This window comes from Pongo abelii, chromosome 20 (assembly GCF_028885655.2).
Source record: "Pongo abelii isolate AG06213 chromosome 20, NHGRI_mPonAbe1-v2.0_pri, whole genome shotgun sequence".
Taxonomy (NCBI): domain Eukaryota; kingdom Metazoa; phylum Chordata; class Mammalia; order Primates; family Hominidae; genus Pongo; species Pongo abelii.
In genome coordinates, this window is record NC_072005.2 from 44,729,416 (window position 1) to 44,752,738 (window position 23,323).

The window sequence follows — 23,323 nt, forward strand, 5'->3', positions numbered from 1 at the left end:
TCTCGTGAGACTTATTCACTACCATGAGAACAGTACAGGGGAAACCACCACCTTGATTCAGTCTCCCACTGGTCCCTCCCACAACACGTGGGAATTATGGGAGTACAATTCAAGATGAGATTTGGGTGGGGACACAGAGCCAAACCATCTCACCAAGGTTGCAGTGAGCTGAGAATGCGCCACTGCACTCCAGCCTGGGCAACAGGGCAAGACTCCTCCTCAAAAAAAAAAAAAAAAAAAATTAGCTGGGCATGGTGGCATGTGCCTGTGGTCCCAGCTACTTGGGAGGCTGAGGCAGGAGGATCACTTGAGCCCAGGAGGCCAAGGCTGCAGTGAGCTAAGATGGCACCACTGCACCTCCAGCCTGGGCAATAGAGCGAGACCCTATCTCTAAGAAAAAAAAAAAAAAAGTCAATAGCTTTGCTGGTACTGGGCCCATTTCCTGCTTGCTTTGTGGCTATTGCCAGATCTGAGTGATGGCTGCCCCTTTGAGTTAGGGCAAGGTCTACAGTCTTGGCCTCCAGACACCCAAGCTGGCAACCCTTAAATGATATCATGTGTGTACAATAGTTGGCACAAGACCTGCACACAGTAAATAATGATATTAATAATAATACTCATTCCCCCATATAACCCTAAGTGTACTAGGTACTGTTTCGCATGCTTTACTTATATTTATTCATTTAAGCCTCATAACAACCATATAGGGCAGAGATTATTATTTTTCCATTTTACAGACAGGAAAACTGAGGCTCAGAGAGGTGAAGTGATGTGCTCCAGGAAAGCTCAGCTTAGAAATGGCAGAGCTGGCTCATGCCTGTAATCCCAGCACTTTGTGAGGACAAGGTGGGTGGATCACCTGAGGTCAGGAGTTCAAGACCAGCCTGGCCAACATGGCAAAACTACGTCTCTACTAAAAATGCAAAAATTAGCCAGGCGTGGTGGCACATGCTTGTAATCCCAGCTACTCGGGAGGCTGAGGCAGGAGAATCGCTTGAACCTGGGAGGGGGCAGAGGTTGCAGTAAGCTGAGATTGCACCACTGTACTCCAGCCTGGGCGGCAGAGTGAGACCCCGACTCAAAAAGAAAAGAAAAGAAATGGCAGAGCTGGGATTGAACTTGGGCAGTTCCAGAACCTGTGTCCTTAACCACTAACTGTTCAACAGTGGTCAACGCCCCTCACTTTTTCTGCACATGTCTCCCACCCCGCCCAGGCCTCACTCCCGGTCTACCCTCTGTCCCTTTCTCCCCAGGTGAGCCAGGCTCCATGACTGTAACCTGGACCACATGGGTCCCAACCCGCTCTGAAGTGCAATTCGGGTTGCAGCCGTCGGGTCCCCTGCCCCTCCGCGCTCAGGGCACCTTCGTCCCCTTTGTGGACGGGGGCATTCTCCGGCGGAAGCTCTACATACACCGAGTCACGCTTCGCAAGCTGCTGCCGGGGGTTCAGTATGGTGAGAGGGGCCCCAGGCTGAGCTGTTGAGGAGGAATGGGAAGAGGAGTGGGATGCAGACTAGAAGCTACCACTGGCCGGTGGCTCAGGCTGGGCTGGTAACTCGTCTGCCTATCTGCAAGCCTGTTGTATGAGACCCCAGGATGAAAACGGAAGGTGCCGGGGAAGGCAGACCGAAGGGGCATGGGCCAGCCCCCACCAGTCCCCCTATCTCCTCCCCTCCACCAGTCGGGGAAGGATGGGGTTGGAGGGAGGGTCTCGGGGCGCCCCAGCTGACTGCGACCTTTTCCTCTCCCATTCAGTTTATCGCTGTGGCAGTGCGCAGGGCTGGAGCCGTCGGTTCCGCTTCAGGGCCCTCAAGAATGGGGCCCACTGGAGTCCCCGTCTGGCTGTGTTTGGGGACCTGGGGGCTGACAACCCGAAGGCCCTCCCGCGGCTGCGCAGGGACACCCAGCAGGGCATGTATGACGCCGTTCTCCATGTGGGTGAGGCATCCGCAGGGACGCGCGGAGGGATGGTGGGGGGCGCGCGCAGGGATGGTGGGGGGCGCGCTCAGGGATGGTGGGGGGAGCGCGGGTCGGGGGCGGTGCCAGGACCGTGGAGGGGACAGGGCTGGGGCCAGTGTGTCTCTGAAGGGACAGGGGATGAGACTGGCTACGGAGACGGTGTCTGTGGCCAACCAGCCTGCCTAGGTTAAAATCCCAACTCTGGCGCTCTTGCCAGGAGCAGGGGTTTTCCCCCGTATATTTTGATTAGAGAGAAAGCTGGTTCCGAGTTCGCAGGACTGTTGTGATGACTACGTGAGTTCGCTTTGCCTCGCAGGGTGCAGGTGCACTTCGGTGTCCTTGTGCTGGTTATTATTATTATTGCTGCTGTTGTTATTTAAGAGGGGGAAGGGAATTAGACGGGTAATGGGGATTGGGGGTTGTGTGCTTCAAAGTGCAGACTCTGGAATCAGGCTCCCTAGGTTTTATTTCTACATCTTCACTAGCCAGCTGTGTGACCTGGGGCCTCAGTTTCCCCATCTGAAATGGGAATAATAATAATAATACTCATCTTGGGCCGGGCGCAGTGGCTCATGCCTGTAATTCCAGCACTTTGTGAGGCCAAGGTGGGTGGATCGCTTGAGGTCAGGAGTTTGAGACCAGCCCAGCCAACACGGTGAAACTCCATCTCTACTAAAACTACAAAAATTAGCCAGGTGTGGTGGCACGTGTCTGTAATCCCAGCTACTTGGGAGGCTGAGGCAGGAGAATCGCTTGAACCCAGGAGGCAGAGGTTGCAGTGAGCCAAGATGGTACCACTGCACTCCAGCCTGGGCAGCAGAGGGAGACTCTGTCTCAAAAAAAAAAAAAAAAAAAGTGCCCACCTTGGCCCGGCACAGTGGCTCACACCTGTGATTCCAGCACTTTGGGAAGCTGGTTTTGAATTCCTGGGCTCAAGTGATACTCTTGCCTCGGCCTCCCAAAGTGCTGGGATTAACAGGTGTGAGTCACCATACCTGGCTCTCTCAATTCCAGTGAAAGCAGAGCTGGGCCTGGGTCCTCACCCTCCTTCCGCCCCCTCCCCCAGGAGACTTTGCCTATAACATGGATGAGGACAACGCCCGTGTCGGGGATAGGTTCATGCGGCTCATTGAACCCGTGGCTGCCAGCCTGCCGTACATGACATGCCCTGGGAATCATGAAGAACGCTAGTGAGGACCGAGGGTGGTGGCAGTGGGCGAGGGCTGGATCAATGGAAATGGTCCCATTCTTCTTAGTGTCTCCCTTGAGTCTCTCATGCTGCAACATTTCAATTGTGGTAGCAAGAGGAGATGCAGGTGGGCTGGAAGCCGGACTCAGGGCCTGACAGTGGCAGGGTATAGGAGTGGCTTTCTAGGGACCTCCAGGTAACCTGGGTGGAGGTCCCCTGTAGTCCCCCAGCCCACCCCACCTCCCCCTCCACCCCTGACTCCTAGCCCCTCACCCTGGGCCTTTCTCCCTAGAAAGCCAATAAGAATATAGGGTATAGGAGTGGCTATGAAATTCAGTCCCTCACCTCCATCCCTTGTACTTCCTTTATTCTAGCAACTTCTCTAACTACAAGGCTCGCTTCAGCATGCCAGGGGATAATGAGGGCCTGTGGTACAGGTAATGTGGGGGTGCTGGGGGACTGGCCCTCTCCCCTGAAGGATGGGAGATGCAGGGGAGCCCCGGTCCCTGACCCCTGCCCTTTGACTCCTCCAGCTGGGATCTGGGTCCCGCCCACATCATCTCCTTCTCCACTGAGGTCTATTTCTTTCTCCATTACGGCCGCCACCTGGTACAGAGGCAGTTTCGCTGGCTGGAGAGCGACCTCCAGGTAACCTGGGTGGAGGTCCCTTGTAGTCCCCTAGCCAGCCCCACCTCCCCCTCCACCCCCGACTCCTAGCCCCTCACCCTGGGCCCTTCTCCCTAGAAAGCCAATAAGAACCGGGCAGCCCGGCCATGGATCATCACCATGGGGCACCGGCCCATGTACTGCTCCAACGCAGATCTGGACGACTGCACACGACATGAAAGCAAGGTGAGGTCCCTCCCTGGCAGACAGTGGGGAGGTGCTGAAAGCCAGGTGGGCGTCAGTCTGCGTCACCCTCACCCGCTCCTTCACCCTGCCCAGGTCCGCAAAGGTCTCCAAGGCAAGCTGTATGGGTTGGAGGATCTTTTCTACAAATATGGTGAGCGACCCTCAGGACCCATGCCCCACACCCCACCTCTCCCCGATTCAGAGGTCTGATCCCCACTTGCTGTATCTCAGGAGTGGATCTGCAGCTGTGGGCTCATGAGCACTCTTATGAACGACTGTGGCCAATTTACAACTACCAGGTGAGGCACGTGAAGGGCTGCACGCCCACACAGCTGGGGTCAGGGTGGTCAGAAGCCCCAGGCATGGCCTCGTGTGACTGCCTGCCACCCAACATTGTTCCCTTCCCCAGGTATTTAATGGCAGCCGAGAGATGCCCTACACCAACCCGCGAGGGCCTGTCCACATCATCACAGGATCTGCCGTGAGGAGGGGGAAGGGTGCCTTTGCCTTCTCTCTCTATTCCTATCTATGGAGGGCTGACTTTGTTCCAGACTGAGTGATGGGTGCTTTATATAGTGGATATCACTTAACCCTCAGCCCTAAGGTCGGGAACTCCCAGCAGTATGTCCATTGGACGGATGCAGGAACAGAGGCACAGACAGGAATATACTTGCTCAAAGTCACAGGTCAAATAAGTGGCAGAGGTTGGGAGTTCCCCCACCATAAACTTACTCTAGTTCCCTTTTTAATTAATAACTATCATGGAGGTCTGGGCACAATGACTCATGCCTGTCATCATAGCACTTTGGGAGGCTGAGGCTGGAGGATCACTTGAGGCCAGGAGTTGGAGACCAGCCTAGTAAATACAGCAAAACCTTGTCTGTACAAAAAAAAAAAAAAAAAAAAAAAATTAAAAAAGAAATTAGCTGGGCGAGGTGGTGCTTGCTTGTAATTTCAGCTATTCAAAAGGATGAGTCAGGAGGATTGCTTGAGTGCAGGAGGTCAAGGCTGTAGTGAGCTGAGATCTCGCCATTACACTCCAGCCTGGGCAACAAAATGAGACCCTTTCTCACACACACACACACACACACACACACACACACAAAAGGTACTGGGTGGCTAGGTGCGGTGGCTCATTCCTGTAATCCCAGTACTTTGGGAGGTTGAGGCAGGAGGATTGCTTTATCCTAGGAGTTCGAGGCTACAATGAGTTATGATCGCACCAATGCACTCTAGCCTGGGTGACAAAGCAAGATCCCATCTCTAAGCAACAACAAAAAAACTATCTTGGGGGAGATCCTGTTAGACCATGCAAATGTCCTGTTTCTTTTCTTTTCTTTTTTTTTTTTTTTCTTTTTTTTGAGATGGAGTCTCGCTCTGTTGCCCAGGCTGGAGTGCAGTGGCGTGATCTCAGCTCACTGCAACCTCCGCCTCCTGGTTCAAGAGATTTCCGGCTAATTTTTGTAATTTGGTAGAGATGGGATTTCACCATGTTGGCCAGGCTGGTCTCAAACTCCTGACCTCAAGTGATCTGCCTGCCTCGGCCTCCCAAAGTGCTGAGATTACAGGTGTGCCTGGCCCAAATGTCCTGTTTCTCCTCAAACTTTCACCCTCTTATTTTAGAACCCATTAGTGGACCCTGCCTGTTAACAGTTATTACTAAGCTATTCCAATGAGGACTTTCTTTCTTTCTTTCTTTCTTTCTTTCTTTCTTTCTTTCTTTCTTTCTTCTTTCTTTCTTTCTTTCTTTCCTTCTTTTTTTTCTTTCTCTCTCTCTTTCTTTCTTTCTTTTCTTCCTCCCTCCCTCCCTTCCTTCCTTCCTTCTTTCTTTCTTTTTTTTTGAGACAGAGTTTCACTCTTGTCGCCCAGGCTGGAGTGCAGTGGCACGATCTCGGCTCACTGCAACCTCCACATCCTGGGATCAAGCAATTGTCTTGCCTCAGCCTCTCAAGTAGCTGGGATTACAGGTGCCCACCCTCATGCCCAGTTAAGTTTTATATTTTTAGTAGAGATGAGGTTTCACCACGTTGGCGAGGCTGGTCTCGAACTCCTGACCTCGGGTGATCGGCCCACCTCGGCCTCCCAAAGTGCTGGGATTACAGACAAGAGCCACTGCGCCCGGCCTTCCTGTGCCGTTCTAATGGGGATTTTCTGTCGCCCTCACTCTTCCAAGATTTATGAATTGAGATCCTCCTGCAAGGCTGACTTGTGTCTTCTGCCACATTTGTTCAGTTGGTTAATTGTTTATTTATGTCCGTGTGAACTCATGGGTAATTTATTTTACTCTGTGGGTTATTATCCAACACATCTGTTATTTATCTGGATGTTTAAGTTGTGCCAGCTCTGGCCATCAGTGGGCTCCTGTCTCCTTTCCACTCATCCCCTCCTTATTCTCTGGCACTTCGAAACATTCCAGGATCATCATGTGTTTTTTTTTTTTTTTTTTTTTGCTCAGCCTTAGAATCTACCCCTTCTCCATGGAGCAAGGCTTAGTTTTTTAATTTTTTAATTTAATTTTAAAAATTTTGGCCACATGCAGTGGCTCACGCCTATAATCCCAACACTTTGGGAGGCTAAGGCGGGCAGGTCACTTGAGGTCAGGAGTTTCAGACCAGTCTGGGCAACATGGTGAAACCCCGTCTCTATCAAAAAATACAAAATTTAGCCATGCATGGTGGTGCACACCTGTAGTCCCAGCTACTTGGGAGGCGAAAGTGGGAGGTTCATTTGAGCCCGAGAAGTCGAAGCTGCAGTGAGCTGAGATTGTGCTACTGCACTCTAACCTGGGGAAAGAGCGAGACCCCATCTCAAAAACAAAAATGTTTTTAATAGAGACAGTCTCACTATGTTGCCCAGGCTGGTCTCGAATTCCTGGGCTTAAGTGATCCCCCAGCTCGGCCTTCCAAAGCTGCTTCTTACAAATGATTAAGAGCAAAGTGAGGCTGGGTGCAGTGGCTCATGCCTGTAATGCCAGCACTTTGGGAGGCTGAGGTGGGTGGATCGCTTGAGTCTAGGAGTTCGAGACCAGCCTGGGCAACATGACAAAACCCTGTTTCTGGTAAAATAACAATAATTATTATAATTATATATATGTGTATACATATATATAAAAGTAAGAATCACTTGTAATAAAAATTCAAACAGTTACAGAGGGCAGAAGGTGAATAGAAGCCACTCACACCACACATTGCCCCACTCTCAGTTGTTGACTCTTTTTAGGCATTTTACAATGTTCTCTGCATATACAAAAGAGTAATTGTTTAGATAGAGACATGTTACTGTATTGCTTACTTAAAAAAAAAAACACTTAGATCGTGGGTCATGCCCTAGTAGTTCTCAAACTTGGTGCACATCAGAATTACCTATGGAGCTTTTAAAAGTCCAGTGCTTGGGCCTGACCCCAGACAAAATACCAGAATCCCTGGCATTGATCTCCCGGAGTAGCTGCCACGCGGAGCGCGAAATAGAATGCTGTTAGCACCAGATGGCTTCTCACGGCCCTTGGCAGCCAGGCTTTGCCCATGGGTGATTGCTATTCTGATTTTATCAGCACAAATTGGTTTTTTTCTTTAATTAAGAAATTTGAGGCTGGGCGCGGTGGCTTACGCCTGTAATCCCAACACTTTGGGAAGCTGAGGCGGGCAGATCACCCAAGGTTAAGAGTTTGAGACCAGCCTGCCCAACATGGCAAAACCCAGTCTCTACTTAAAACACAAAAAATTAGCCAGGCATGGTGGCAGGCACCTGTAATCCCAGCTACTCAGGAGGCTGAGGCAGGAGAATCGCTTGAACCCAGGAGGCGGAGGTTGCAGTGAGCCGAGATCATGCCATTGTACTCCAGCCTGGGCAACAAGAGCAAAACTCTGTCTCAAAAATAAAAAATAAAAAATAAATGGAAATTATTTCAGACCAACAGAAAAGTTGCGCTAACAATACAAGGACTTTCCATATCCACTTCACCAAGATTTCCCAAATATGAACATTTAACCATTTTTATTTATTTATTTATTCATTTATTTTGAGACAGAGTTTCACTTTTGTTGCCCAGGCTGGAGTGCAATTGGCGTGATCTCGGCTCACCGCAACCTCTGCCTCCCGGGTTCAAGCGATTCTCCTGCCTCAGCCTCCCAAGTAGCTGGGATTACAGGCATGTGCCACCACCCCTGGCTAATTTTGTATTTTCAGTAGAGACAGTTTCTCCATATTGGTCAAGCTGGTCTCAAACTCCTGACCTCAAGTGATCGGCCCACCTCAGCCTCCCAAAGTGCTGGGATTACAGGCGTGAGCCACCGTGCCCAGCTTAACCATATTTTTAAAGAAAAAAATAGAGACAGGGGGTCTAGCTCTGTCACACAGGCTGGAGTGCAGTGGCTCCATCATAGCTCACTGCAACCTCCAACTCCTGGGCTCAAACCATTCTCCTGCCTCAGCCTCTTGAGTAGCTGGAACTACAGGCATGCCTGACTAATTTTTTTAAATGTATTTTTTACTTTTTGTGGAGACAGGGTCTTGCTATATTGCCCAGGCTTGTCTTGAACTCCTGGCCTCAAGCAGTCCTCCTGCTTTGGCCTCCAAAGTGCTGGGATTCCAGGTGTCAGCCACTGTGCCTGGATAAACGTGTTTGTTTTAATCTCTTTCTCTCTCCATTTTAGTCTTATTTTCAGGTCTAATCAAGAGCAAGCTGCAGACATGATGCCCCTTTACCACTTTCTCTGTATTTCCTAAAAAAAAAAAAATTTCTTATATCAACACAGTATAATTATCAAATTCAAGTAGTTAACATTGATAATATACTATTATCTACTCTACAGACCTTATTAAAGTTTAGCCAATTGTCCCCTTGGTGTCTTTTAAATCAAAGCAAAGATTTTTTTTTAACCCTGGCCCAGGATCTGTATTTAGGTGTCTTGTGTCTTTCATTCCTTTCTTCTTCTTTTTTTTTTTTTTTTTTCAGATGGAGTCTCGCTCTGTCGCCCAGGATGGAGTGCAGTGGCGAGATCTTGGCTCGCCGCAACCTCTGCCTCCCGGGTTCAAGCGATTCTCCCACCTCAGCCTCCTGAGTAGCTGGGATTACAGGCCTACGTCACCACGCCCGGCTAATTATTGTATTTTTAGTAGAGACGGGAGTTTCACCATGTTGGCCAGGCTGGTCTCGAACTCCTGACCTCGTGATCTGCCCGCCTTGGCCTCCCAAAGTGCTGGGATTACAGGCGTGAGCCACCGCGCCTGGTGTCTCTTTCATTCCTTTCATCAGAAACATTCTCTACTCTTTCTTCATTTTTCATGACCTTGACAATTTTGAAAAGCACAGCGAGTTGTTTTGTGGAATTTCCTTTGGGTTTGTTTGATGTCTGCTCATGATTAGATAGAAGTTGTGCATCTTTGCTAAGAATACACAGAACAGATACTGTGTTCTTCCCAATACATCCTGCAAGGAGGTGCATGGTGTCTTTTTTGAGTTAGGATCTCGCTCTGTCCCCAAGGCTGGAGTACAGTGTTACAATCTCGGCTCACTACAGCCTGGACCTCCCAGGCTCAAGTGATTCTCTCACCTCAGCCTCCTGAGTAGCTGGGTTTACAGGCATACACCACCACGCCCAGCTAATTTTTGTATTGACGGGGTTTCGCCGTGTTGCCCAGGCTGGTCTTGAACTCCTGGGCTCAAGCAATCTGCCCGCCTCGGCCTCCCAGATTACAGGCGTGAGCCACTGCTCTCGGCTGCACGATGTCTTTTTAACCTCTTTGAGCCTCTGATTTCTCAGCTGAAAGTGTGGTATGGATGGGTCTCATTATTGATGATGCTCACTTCGATCACTTGGTTAGGGAGGTGTCTGCCAGCCCTCTCCACCATAAAGTGACTCTCTTTTTTCCTTTGTAATTAACAAGCATCTCCTGGAGAGATACTTTGAGACTATGCAAACGTCCTGTTATGCCTCAAACTTTCCCTGCTAGTTTTATCATCCATTCATGATCCTTGCTTCAATCCAGTACTACAATGCTGGGTGCAAAATGGTGATTTTCCTCACCCCGGCATCCTCTCTGCTCCTCGTGCCTGGCTTTTCTGCTGCAAGCACGAGCATTCTGTTTCCCCAGGCGCTGGTGTTTTAAAAAGCTTTCTTGGAGGGTCTATTGTGCAGCCAGGCTTCAGATCCAGTGATTTCTCTGTTCTTCAAATTGCTTTTTCTCCTTCACACACATCTTGGCCATCTTTCTGTATCACCCCGCTTCCCTGCTTTGCGATGGCTATGCTATAATGTATTTAACTGACTCCCTGATGGGCGTTGGGATGGCTTCCAGTTCAGGGCTTTCACTGTAATGCTGTAGTGGGCAGCCTTACACAGCCATGTACTTTTCTAGAAGTCAGAGACCCGGAGCAAGGGAAGCCTGCCTGGGACAAATTGTTCAATTGTGAATGTTATTGTGGCCAAGTCTTTTTGTTTTTGTTTTTGTTTGAGACAGTGTCACTCTGTCTCCCAGGCTGGAATGCAGTGGCACAATCTCGGCTCACTGCAACCTCCACCTCCTGGGTTCAAGCACTTATCCTGCTTCAGCTTCCCAAGTAGGTGGGAGTACAGGCGCCCACCACACCAGGCTAATTTTTGTATTTTTAGTAGAGACAGGCTAATTTTTGTATTTTTTAGTAGAGACAGAGTTTCACCATGTTGGCCAGGCTGGTCTCTGACTCCTGACCTCAAGTGATCTGCCCTTCTTGGCCTCCCAAAGTGCTAGAATTACAGGCATGAGCCACTGCGCCCGGCCTCTATGGTGGCCAAGTCTTCACTGTCTTCCTTGAGGGCAGCAGGGTCCTGGGCTGGCAGGTCATTTCTGCTTCCCTGCGGGTCCTCCACCTGCTCTGGGTCTGATCAGTTCTCCCCGCCCCAGGGCTGTGAGGAGCGGCTGACGCCCTTTGCTGTCTTCCCGAGGCCCTGGAGTGCCGTGCGTGTGAAGGAGTACGGGTACACGCGGCTGCACATCCTCAACGGGACCCACATCCACATCCAGCAGGTGTCGGACGACCAGGTCAGTGAAGGGCAGGCCCAAGTCACCTGACTGTACAGCCAGGTCCCACCAGGCAAATGAGCTGTTAAAAACACGGACTTGGCCGGGCGCAGTGGCTCATGCCTGCAACACCTGCAATTTGGTGGGGCTAAGGCATGAGGATCGCTTGAGTCTAGGAGTTCAAGACCAGCCTGAGTATCATGGTGAGACCTAGTCTCTACAAAAAATACAAAAATTGGCCAGGCGCGGTGGCTCACGCCTGTAATCAGAGCACTTTGGGAGGCCGAGGCAGGTGGATCACAAGGTCAGGAGATCGAGACCATCCTGGCTAACATGGTGAAACCCCTTCTCTACTAAAAATACAAAAAAAAATTTGCCAGGCATGGTGGCGGGTGCCTATAGTCCCAGCTACTTGGGAGGCTGAGGCAGGAGAATGGCGTGAACCTGGGAGGCAGAGCTTGCAGTGAGCCGAGATCGCACCACTCCAGCCTGGGCGACTGAGCAAGACTCCGTCTCAAAAAAAAAAAAAAAAAAAAAAAATTAGGCCAGGTGCGGTGGTTCATACCTGAAATCCCAGCACTTTGGGAGGCTGAGGTGGGCGGATCACTTGAAGTCAGGAGTTAGAGACCAGCCTGACCAACATGGTGAAACCCCGTCTCTACTAAAAATACAAAAATTAGCTGGCCATGGTGGTGGGTGCCTGTAATCCCAGCTACAAGGGAGGTTGAGGCAGGAGAATCACTTAAATCTGAGAGGTGGAGGTTGCAGTGAGCCAAGATGGCGCCACTGCCCTCCAGCCTGGGAGACAGAGTGAGACTCTGTCTTGGAAAAAAAAAAGGAAAATTAGTCAAGTGTGGTGGCAGATGTCTATAGTCCCAGCTACTTGGGAGGCTGAGGCAGGAGGATCACTTGAGCCCAGGAGTTAGAGTTTGCAGTGAGCTATGATCTCGCCTCTGTACTCCAGCCTGGGCAACAGAGTGAGACCCTAACTCAAAACAAAAAAACGAACAAATGTGGACTGTAGAACTAGAAACCTGCTCCTGCTACTTACCAGAGTGACGTTGAGTCACTCATCTACTTTTTCTTTTTTTTTTTTTTTTTTGAGATGAAGTCTCACTCTGTCACCCAGGCTGGAATGCAGTGGCGCAATCTTGGTTCACTGCAACCTCCACCTCCCAGGTTCAGGCAATTCTCCTACCTCAGCCTCCCGAGTAGCTGGGATCACAGGCGTCCACCACCACACCCGGCTAATTTTTTGTATTTTTAGTAGAGACGGAGTTTCACTATGTTGGCCAGAATGGTCTCGAACTCCTGACATCAGGTGATCTGCCCGCCTCGGCCTCCCAAAGTGCTGGGATTACAGGCATGAGCCACTGCGCTGGGCCCACTTATCTAACTTCTTTGCCTCAGTTTTCCCATCTGTGAGAGGGGATGATCATAGTTTCCACCTCACAGGACTACATGGGGGTTGAAGGACTTATTATATATAAAATGCTTAGAACAGTGCAGAACTTGGTAAATTCTGTAGGTATTTACCATTGTGAGGCAGGGGAAGATAAAGATGGGGGATGGGACACAGGTAGGGGAAAACAATAAGATGAGTATATAGTAGAGGTGGCTTAAGGTTAGGAGGACTCAAATAATAATGGCTCACCTTTCTTTATTTTTGCCATTGTAGTTTTAAAATAATGACAATATTTATGATTTATTGAGCACCTACTGCATACCAGGCACTGCCTAGATGATCTGCATTTAGTAGCACTTTATTTATTTATTTATTTTTGAGACAGAGTTTCACTCTGTCGCCCAGGCTAGAGTGCAGTGGTACAATCTAAGCTCACTGCAACCTCCACCTCCCGGGTTCAAGCAATTCTCCTGCCTCAGCCTCCCCAGTAGCTGGGATTACAGGCACATGCCACCACACCTAGCTAATTTTTTGTATTTTTAGTAGAGACGGGGTTTCGCCATGTTAGCCAGGCTGGTCTTGAACTCCTGACCTCAGGTAATCCACCCACCTCGGCCTCCCAAAGTGCTGGGATTACAGGTGTGAGCCACCGCATCCGGCCCCAGTAGCACTTTATACACCAAAACAATCCCATAGGAGTGGATTTCCTCTCCATTTTATAGGTGAGGGAACTGAGGCTCAGAGAGGAGAAGTAATTTTCCCAGGGTCACACAGCTGGAGGATGGCCGAGCTGGGATCTGATAGCTACCATTTATCGAGTGGCACATGCACTGGGCGCAGGCTTTTGTGTGCATGATCTCACTCTGTTCTCGCGATGACTCTGGGCATCTATTACTTTGTGCATTGCATAGAACATGGAAGTTTTGCTCAGAGAGTCCAGTAACATGCTTAAGGCCACCTAGAGGGTGGATGCGCTGGCCAGGCGCAGCGGCTCATGCCTTTGGGAGGCTGAGGCAGGCGGATCACTTGAGGTCAGGAGTTCGAGACCGGCCTGGCCAAAATAGTGAAACCTTGTCTCTAGTAAAAATACAAAAATTAGCCAGGCATGGTGATGCATGCCTGTAATCCCAGCTACTCGGGAGGCTGGGGCAGGAGAATGGCTTGAGCCTGGGAAGCAGAGGTTACAGTGAGTCAAGATCACGCCACTGCACTCCAGCCTGGGTGACAGAGCAAGACTCTGTCTCAAAATAAAAAAAAAAAGAGAGAGAGACAGAGAAAGAGTGGATGTGCTGGAATATAAAACAAGGTCTGTCTGACTCCAGAGTTTGTGCTCTAATAATAGCCTACACTTACATAGCCCTTTCCATATGCTGGGCTCTGTTTACAAATACTATCTCATTTAACTCCCACAACATCTATGATGTGGTTACTGTTACTCTTCCTATCACTTTTCAGATGAGGAAAACTGAGGCCCAGAGAGGTCTAGTCACTTGCTCAGGGTTGTACAGCCCATCAGACGGCAGAGAGGGGATTGGAACCCAGGCCATGTGGCCCCAGAGTTCAGGCTTTCAGCTCTAACTACTGTCCCTGTTTTTGTCCCTCACAGGATGGGAAGATCGTAGATGATGTCTGGGTGGTGAGACCCCTGTTTGGCCGGAGGATGTACCTCTAGGGATGGTGGCAGCTCTCCTCCAGAAGCCTACGTTTTGCCGCCTCGGCTGCTGTGACCAGAAACTGCCTGGGCCTGGGTGGGGAGTTGGGTGCGCCCTGACTCCCCTGCCCTCCAGAGGCCCCATGTAGGGTACATGCAGCCTTGTGGAGCTGGGGCAGCTGTTCCCTCCTGGAGAGGTGGGAGTCCTGGCTGGCTGTGGAGGGAGGGCAGGTGTGCGGGCACAGAGTGACACAGGGCAGGTCTCTGCTGGCAGGGCCCCACCCTCCTGCAGAGCTCTGATCGGGCGAAGTGCCCACAGGGCTTCAGGAATCAAGTGGCTTAAGCTGTGGCTCCATGGTCTCTGCACTTCTGCGGGGGATGCCCCTGGGCTTCCTCCTCTCCTGCCCACCCGGCAAGGGCATCGCCAGGTGGGCACAACCGTCATGACACTACTCACCAGCAGGTGGCGTCAGGGGCTTTTTCTTCTGAGCCTGGCACTGAGAGTTGGTCTGAAGCCTGGCTCCTGCTTCTCTGCTCCAGGACTGCTACGGAGAGTCCCTTCATGCCTCAGTTTCCCAGCCTGGCACCGTCTTATCCGGGAAGAGGAGACATGTTAACACTCTTGCCTCCCGGCTAGGACAGATGACGAACCGCAAGAGCCACAGACTTGCCAGTTCCTTCCCTCTTTCCTTCCTTTCTTTCCCTTCTTTTATTTATTGAATCATAATTTATTGAGCATCTACCATGTGCCAGGCTCTGTTCTCAGTGCTGGAGAGACAGCTGTGAATGAGACAGAGATCTCAGCCCTCACAGAGCTGACATCCTAACCAGAGGGTTGGACAAAAATCACGATAAATGAGTTGGTTTAATAGTGATTTGTGAGTAGAAAATGCAGGGACAGTAAGAGAGCAGTTTCAATTTTCAGGGTGATCTCACTGAGAGGGCAACATTTGATCTGAAGGAGGTGGGGAAGGAGCCAAATGGGCAGACATTTGGGGAAAGAGCATTCCAGACAGAGGAACAGCCAGTGCAAAGGCCCTGAGACAGAAATGTGCCTGGCCTGCTGGGTACAGTAACTCACATCTGTAGTCCCAGCACTTTGGGAGGCCGAGGCAGGCGGATCACTTGAGCCCAGGAGTTTGAGACCACCCTGGGCAACACGGCGAAACCCTGTCTCTACCAAAAATACGAAATTTAGCTGGGCATGGTGGTGTGTGCCTGTAGTCCCCGCTGCTCAGGAGGCTGAGGCGGAAGGATGGTTTGAGCCCAGGAGGTTGATCGCGCCACTGCACCCCAGCCTGGGCAACAGAGCAAGACCCTGTCTCAAAAAATATATATAAATAAAAAAGTTTTAAAAAGAGAAAAATAAAACAAAGAAACGTGCCTGCCCTGTTGGAGTGTCCACGAGGAGGCCACTGTGGCTGGAGCAGGGAGAGCGAGAGGGAGACCAAGCTTGAGGACAGGGCAGTGGTGGGGATGGCTTGTACGGGGCCTTACAGGCTACGGTGAGGACTTTGGGTGGAGCCAGGGGAGGCTCTGAGCAGGTGAAGGAAGTGATCGGACTCCAGGAGTCACAGGCAAAGGCCCCAGGGCTGACAGCTGCCCCAGGGCCTGCGGGCTCCCAGCCCTGCCGGATGACCTGAGATGTATCTTATTCCCCCATCACGGGGCGCGGTTTCTACCTCCACAGATTTTATTCCCTCCCACCCACCCCTCACTTGGCCCAAGGCACGCAGGACTCCTCGCCGTTCCTGGAACACAGCCAGCTCTTTCTCACTGCGGGGCCTGGGCGCTGGCTGTCTGCCCCCGTGTGCCCTCTCCCCAGCTCATCCCAGGCTGGCACCTTCTCAACCTCAGGTCTCAGCCTCGGTGTCCCCTCCTCAGAGGCCTTCCCTGCTGACCCCAGCTAAAATAGCCTCTGTTGTTGCCTGCCCCACCCCCGTTTTACGTTGATCTGCAATTCTGTCCTTGATTGGTTAACTTGTTCATTGGCTGTTTACACCGGTAAGGCTGAGTCTGTGAGGGTGGTGACCATGAGTTCAACGCCTCTGCCAAATCCTCCCAGGCCCCTTCTCGGGCTGGGTTGGGGACTCTGGGCTCCCCGCTAGTTCCAGTCCTGCACATTCTAGGCCATCACTGTCTGGAGGTGGGTCTCTCTGACTCCCCCACTGGACTTCAACCTCAGAGGGATGGGGCCCAGAGCTGCATCCCAGCATTGCCCAGCACGAGATAGATGCTTGATAAATATTGATTGCCTTAATGAAGACCACCACATGCCAGGCTCCAGCCGGGCAATGCCAGGGACAGCGATGAATCAGCTACAGTCATGCCCCCTGGGAGCTCGCAGGCAGGCAGGGAAACACGGTTACTCAACACAGGTGATGAGCAGTGAGAGAATCCCGTGGCGGGCCGGGCCAAGACCGTGAGGTCACAAGCTGGACAGTCATGGAGTGCTGTGGCCACCGACTGAACTGGTGCCCTGTGTGGGCCTGGCACGCCCTGTCCCGGGCTGGGTGAGGCTGTGGACATGCCGGGAGGTGGCAACCTCCACAGAGGGCAGAGGTCGGATACTGGAGTCAAACAGAAACTGGTTCAAATCCCAGCTCCACCAATTTCTGTGTGACCATGGGCAAGTCGGCAACCCTCTCTGAATCTGTTTCTTCATCTATAACCCAAGAATGATAATACTCTGTGAGGCTGCCTTGGGGTTAAATGAGATTGAAAGCCTTGGGATCGATCTTGATTCCTCTTTTTCTCATGCTCCACATCCTAGTATCTAGAAAATCCTGTTTGCCTTGCCTTCGAAATCGATCTAGACTCTTTTTTTTTGACATGGAGTTTCACTCTTCTCGCCCAGGCTGGAGTGCAGTGGTGTGATCTCGGCTCACTGCAAACTCTGCCTCCCAGGTTCAAGCAGTTCTCCTGCCTCAGCCTCCCAAGTAGCTGGGATTACAGGAGCGTGCCACCACGCCTGGCTAATTTTTGTATTTTTAGTAAAGATGGGGTTTCACCATGTTGGCCAGGCTGGTCTCAAACTCATGACTTCAGGTGATCCACCTGCCTTGGTCTCTCAAAGTGCTAGAATTACAGGGGTGAGCCACCGCGCCCAGCTTGATCTAGACTCTCTACACTTTTGCCACCCCAAAGCTCCCACCCTGGTCCTGTCTACACTCATTTCCTACAGACTCCTTGGACTCCCTGCTCCCTCCTTGTCCCTGGAGTCTGTTCCCCACACACAACCAAAGGCACCTGTTAACACCTGCATCAGATCACATCCGCCCCTGCTCACAGCCCTCCTGTGGCTCCGTGTCAGGTCCACGAGGCCCTAGACGATCTGCCCCCATCACCCCTCTGTCCTCACCCCCTCCGATCACCCGCCTTGCCCACTCTGCTGCAGCCACCTGGCCTCTGCATTGGACTCCCCGCCCACTTTTGCACTGGCAGTTCCCTCTGCCGGGGACACTATTCCCCCAGGGATCTGTATGACTCCCTTTATCCTCCCCTCAGGCCTTTGCTCAGTGCCACCCTCTCTGACCCTCTTGTTTAAAACAGCTCCACCTAACCGGAGGTCATTAGGTTCAGTGAAATAAGCCAGGCACAGAAAGACAAACCTCGCATGGTCTCACTCATTTGTGGGAGCTAAAAAATCAAAACAATTGATCTCATGGACATGGCGAGTTAGAAGGATGGTGACCAGAGGCTGGGAAGGGTGCTGGGAGGCTGCAGATGATGGGCTGTTTTTGTTTTTGTTTTTTGAGACGGAGTCTTGCTCTTTCGCCCATGCTGGAATGTAATGGTGAGATACCAGCTCACTGCAACCTCTGCCTCCTGGGTTCAAGCAATTCTCCTGCCTCAGCCTCCTGAGTATCTGGGATTACAGGCACCTGCCACCACACCTGACTAATTTTTATATTTTTAGCAGAGACAGGGTTTCACCATGTTGGCCAGGCTGGTCTCGAACTCCTGACCTCAAATGATCTGCCCACCTCGGCCTTCCAAAATGCTGGGATTACAGGCGTGAGCCACTGCACCCAGCCTCGGTTTTGTTAATGGGTTAAAAAAAAATAGAACGAATAAGACCTACTATTTGATCACACAACAAGGTGACTATTCTCAATAATAGTCGTACCTTTTTAAATAACTAAAAGAGTGTAATTGGGTTGTAACACAAAGGATAAATGCTTGAGGGGATGGATACCCCATGCCTGTGTCAAAATATCTCATGTACCTCATAAATACTTACACTTACTATGGACCTAACAAAAATTAAAACCTAAGGCTGGGCACTGTGGCTTATACCTGTAACCCCAGCACTTTGGGAGGCCGAGGTGGGAGGATCACTTGAACTCAGGAGTTTGAGACCAGCCTGGCCAACATGGTGAAACCCCATCTCTAGCAAAAATACAGTTAGCTGGGCGTGGTGGCATGCACCTGTGGTCCAGCCACTCAGGAGGCTGAGGTGGGAAAATCGCTGGAGTCCGGGAAGTTGAGGCTGCAATGAGCCAAGATCGCGCCATTGCATGCCAGCCTGGATGACAGAGTGAGATCCTGTCTCAAAAATAAAAAAAAATTAAATAAATTCTTAAAACATTAATAATTAATAATAAAATAAAACAGCTTTACCCTCCATACACCTCCCATCTCCCTTCTCTGCTTTATATTCCTTTAAGACACTGAGGGCTGGGAGCGATGGTTCACGCCTATAATCCCAGCACTTTGGGAGGCCAAGGTGGGCGGGTCATCTGAGGTCAGGAGTTCAAGACCAACCAGAGGTCATCGGGCTGGCCAACATGGTGAAACCCCGTCTCTAGTAAAAATACAAATTTAGCCGGGCGTGGTCATGCACACCTGTAATCCCAGCTACTCGGGAAGCTGAGGCAGGAGAATTGCTTGAACCTGGGAGGCAGAGGTTGCAGTGATCCAACATAGTACCACCTGCACTCCAGCCTGGGTGACAGAGCAAGACTCCATCTCAAAAAAAAAAAAAAAAAAAGCATTTAGATCTTTGACCCACTGTATAGATACATGTTTGATTATTTTTTCCTTTTCTCCCCCAAGAGAATGTAAGCTCCCTGGACCACAGGTTTTTTTTGTTTGTTTGTTTGTTTGCCAGTTCTGTCCCCCGCTGTTACCTTGGTCACTGGTATATATAGTAGGTGCTCAATAAACGTGGTTTACGTGGAAGAAAGAAGGAATGAGAAATAAAGGCAAGGTTAGCACAGGGCCTGGCACTGAGGGATGCTTATCAGTAGGAATGACAGTGACTTAGGTGACTCAGATAAAGGCTCAGCCCTTGGGAGCTCCCTGTGGCTGGGTGTGCAGCAGACAGGCATGCAGGACTGGTTGCAACACCTGCCCTGTGTGACGTGCACAGGAAGTTGCAGGTTGCAGGGTCAGAGACCCTGAAGCTTCTGAGAGGCGAAGCTGAGCAAGGTCTTTTTTTTTTTTTTTTTGAGACAGGGTCTCACTGTGTCGCCCAGGTTGGAGTGCAGTGGCGCAATCATGGCTCACTGCAGACTTGACCTCCCCAGGTTCAAATGATCCTCCCACTTCAGCTTCCCGAGTATCTGGAACTACGAGGTATGCCACCATACCCAGCTAATTTTTGCATTTTTTGTAGAGATGGGGTCTTGTTATGGTGCCCAGGCTGGCCTCCAACTCCTGGGCTCAAGCAATCAGCCAGCCTTGACCTTCCAAAGTGTTGAGATTACAGGCGTGAGCCACCACGTCCCCCACCACAAGGCTTTCAAAGGCCGCACAGATGCCTACGCTGCAGGCTGGGGTTGGGAGGTAGCGGGTGGTCCCAGAAAGGGAAGCAGGGCCACGGGGAGAGCTCATGGGAAGGCTGGGGGATCCGTGGGGCTCTGGATTCATTCATTAATAAGTATTTATTTATTAAACTCCTTTGTTGCTCAAATCAGCCAGAAGTGGTTTCTGTTGATGGCAACTGAGAACCATGAAAGAAGCATGGACCCCCTATGAAGGGAAAACCTTTGAAACTGTGTTTTTTCTCTGCTCTCATATCACAACGGCCGGGCGCAGTGGCTCACACCTGTAATCCCAGCACTTTGGGAGGCCGAGGCAGGCGGATCACTTGAGGCCAGGAGTTGGAAACCAGCCTGGCCAACATGGTGAAACCCCGTCTCTACTAAAAATACAAAAATTAGCCAGGAGTGGTGGCAGGCACCTGTAATCCCAGGTACTCGGGAGGCTGAGGTAGGAGAATCCCTTGAACCCAGGAGGCAGAGGTTGCAGTGAGCCGAGATTGCACCACTGCACACCAGCCTGGGCAACAGAGCAAGACTCTATCTCAAAAAACAAAACACAACAAAACAAAACAAAACACCACAACAACAATCATCAACATAGAATGTGATCAAACGCAGGGGGCGGGTTCCTCCACACACCAGGCAGCAGACACCAGCTGGGTGTCCTCCAACTCATTTCTGACACTATCTACCCAAAGACGGCCTCAGATCCCACAGGTTGAGGGTTCAGTCCCACACACTGCTCCCTCCCTCCCCAGTCGCATGTCTAGGTCTCCGGAACTTCTGACTGGCCAGCTTCAAGTTAGGGTTTCCACGACCCCCTCTTGGGGTTCGATTTATTTGCTAGAGCAGCTCACAGAACTCAGGAAAACAGTTACATTTGCAGGTTTATGACTAAGGATATTTTAATGAAGAGATGCATAGGGTGAGCATAGCAGCTTCTGTCCCCATGGAGTTGGGGCGCACCACCCTCCCAGCACCTGGATGAGTTCTTTTATTCTTATTTTTTGAGATGGAGTGTTTCGCTCTTGTTGTCCAGGCTGGAGTGCAGTGGCACAATTTTGGCTCACTGCAACCTCTGCTTCCCGGGTTCAAGCGATTCTCCTGCCTCAGCCTCCCAAGTAGCTGGGATTACAAGTGCCTGCCACCACACCTGGCTAATTTTTGTATTTTTAGTAGAGACGGGGTTTCACCACATTGGCCAGGCTGGTCTTGAACTCCTGACCTCAGGTAATCCACCCGCCTTGGCCTCCCAAAGTGCTGGGATTATAGGCATGACCCACTGCACCTGGCCTATTTTTATTTTATTTTTTGAGACAGGGTCTTGCTCTGTTGCCCAGGCTGGATTGCAGTGGTGCAATTACAGCTCACTGTAGCCTCAACGTCCAGGGCTCAAGCAATCCTCCTGCCTCAGCCTCCCAAGTAACTGGGACCACAGGTGAGTTCTACCAAGCCCGGCTAATTTTCTAAATTTTTTTTTTTTGTAGAGATAGCGTTGCGGGGCGAGGGGTAGGGGGCAGGTCTTGCTATGTTTCCCAGGCTGGTCTTGAACTCCTGGGCTCAGGTGACCCTCCTGCGTCCCAAAGTGCTGGGATTCCAGGCGTGAGCCACCACGCCCGGCCTGCATTTTATATTTTTATTGGCTAAATTTGGCCACCCTAAGATTGAGCAAGGGGGACATGGAGGGAGATGAGAATAGAGCACGTGGAGTGGGCAAAAAGTTGAGCAGGAGACTCGCAGATCCTACAAACACAGCCAAAGAGACAAACCTCTTGGAGCTTTTTTGCAAGGGCTTCTGTTATATGGGCTCCCTCCTTGGACAGGAGTCCCTCCTCCCAGCCCCTTCCTCCCTCCAGATCTTCGGTGCTTCTTTTCAGCAAATTTAAAAAGTGGTAATAGTTTTATTTTATTTCAGGTGAGAAAGCAACATTTTCATTGCTAAAAATATATAAATTCAAACCATGCAAAAAAGAATAAAGCAGACACAAACATGATAGTTATGTGAGGTAATGCATATGTTAATTAGCTAGAGTTAGTCATCCCAAAATGTATATATACTTCAAACATCATGTTGTATACGTTAAATACATACACTTTTATCTGTTAATTTTAAAAAAGAGGGCTGAGATCCCAGCACTTTGGGAGGCCAAGGCAGGAGGATCGCTTGAGGCCAGGAGTTCAAGACCAGCACGGGCAACAAAGTGAGACACTCTCCCCGTCCTTGCTACCTAGCTAGCTAAATAAAAAAAAATAATAAAATGAAACAAAAAGAATGTAGGCCAGGCGCGGTGGCTCACTCCTGTAATCCCAGCACTTTGGGAGGCTGAGGAGGGCAGATTACCTGAAGTTACAAGTTCGAGATCAGCCTGGCCAACATGGTAAAATCCAGTCTCTACTAAAAACACAAAAAGAAATTAGCCAGGCATGGTGGAGTGCACCTGTAATCCCCGATACTCTGGAAGCTGAGGCAGAAGAATCACTTGAACCCGGGAGGTGGAGGTTGCAGTGAGCCTAGAGTGTGCCACTGCACTCCAGCCTGAGAGAGAGAGAGTCTGTCTCCAAAAAAAAAAAAAAAAAAAAAATTAGTATGGCTTTTTGTTAAAATTGATAAACCAATATTGATATATTATTATTAACTAAAATCCAAATTTTATTCTACTGCATTTTAAAAACATTTTTAATATAACTGTATTGAGATATAATTTTTTTTGGCCCAGGCTGGAGTGCAGTGGTGAGATCTTGGCTCATTGCAGGCTCCGCCTCCTGGATTCATGCCATTCTCCTGCTTCAGCCTCCCGAGTAGCTGGGACTACAGGCGCCTGCCACCACACCTGGCTAATTTTTTGTATTTTTAGTAGAGATGGGGTTTCACTGTGTTAGCCAGGATGGTCTTGATCTCCTGACCTCGTGATCCGTCAGCCTCGTCATCCCAAAGTGCTGGGATTACAGGCGTGAGCCACTGCGCCTGGCCTTTTTTTTTTTTTTTTTTTTTGAGACAGGGTCTCAATCTGTCACCCAGGCTGGAGTGCAGTGGCGCAATCTGGCTCACTGCAACCTCTGCCTCCTGGGTTCAAGTGATTCTCCTGCCTCAGTCTCCCAAGTAGCTGGGATTACAGGAGTGTGCCACCATGCCCGGCTAATTTTTTTTTTTTTTTTTTTTTTTGAGACGGAGTCTCGCTCTGTCTCCCAGGCTGGAGGGCAGTGGCACGATCTTGGCTCACTGCAACCTCTGCCTCCCAGGTTCAAGCGATTCTCCTGCCTCAGCCTCCCTAGTAGCTGGGACTACAGGTGCGTGCCACCACGCCCGACTAGTTTTTTGTATTTTTAGTAGAGACGAGGTTGTAATGTGTTAGCCAGGATGGTCTCAATCTCCTGACCTCGTGATCAGCCCGCCTCGGCCTCCCAAAGTGCTGGGATTACAGGCGTGAGCCACCGTGCCTGGTCAATTTTTTGTATTTTTAGTAGAGATGGGGTTTCACTCTGTTGACCAGGCTGGTCTT

The 23,323-nt window shown here is 50.4% G+C and overlaps 1 protein-coding gene across 2 annotated transcripts in view; it reads left to right on the forward strand.

The window, feature by feature from the left end:
* ACP7 (acid phosphatase 7, tartrate resistant (putative)) overlaps positions 1-15,442 on the forward strand; it is a 28,147-nt gene extending 12,705 nt beyond the window's left edge. The window contains exons 3-13 of one of the 2 annotated variants that reach the window (XM_024237824.3): positions 1,254-1,454; positions 1,756-1,938; positions 3,026-3,149; positions 3,523-3,585; positions 3,682-3,796; positions 3,893-4,000; positions 4,094-4,151; positions 4,232-4,299; positions 4,410-4,481; positions 10,883-11,020; positions 14,011-15,442. In XM_024237824.3, the coding sequence (XP_024093592.1) occupies positions 1,254-1,454; positions 1,756-1,938; positions 3,026-3,149; positions 3,523-3,585; positions 3,682-3,796; positions 3,893-4,000; positions 4,094-4,151; positions 4,232-4,299; positions 4,410-4,481; positions 10,883-11,020; positions 14,011-14,076 (1,196 nt within the window). In that variant the 3' untranslated portion in view covers positions 14,077-15,442. The remainder of the gene's footprint in view (positions 1-1,253; positions 1,455-1,755; positions 1,939-3,025; positions 3,150-3,522; positions 3,586-3,681; positions 3,797-3,892; positions 4,001-4,093; positions 4,152-4,231; positions 4,300-4,409; positions 4,482-10,882; positions 11,021-14,010) is intronic. The other variant, XM_054540382.2, reaches the window with a different exon arrangement.
* Positions 15,443-23,323: the final 7,881 nt, after the last annotated feature.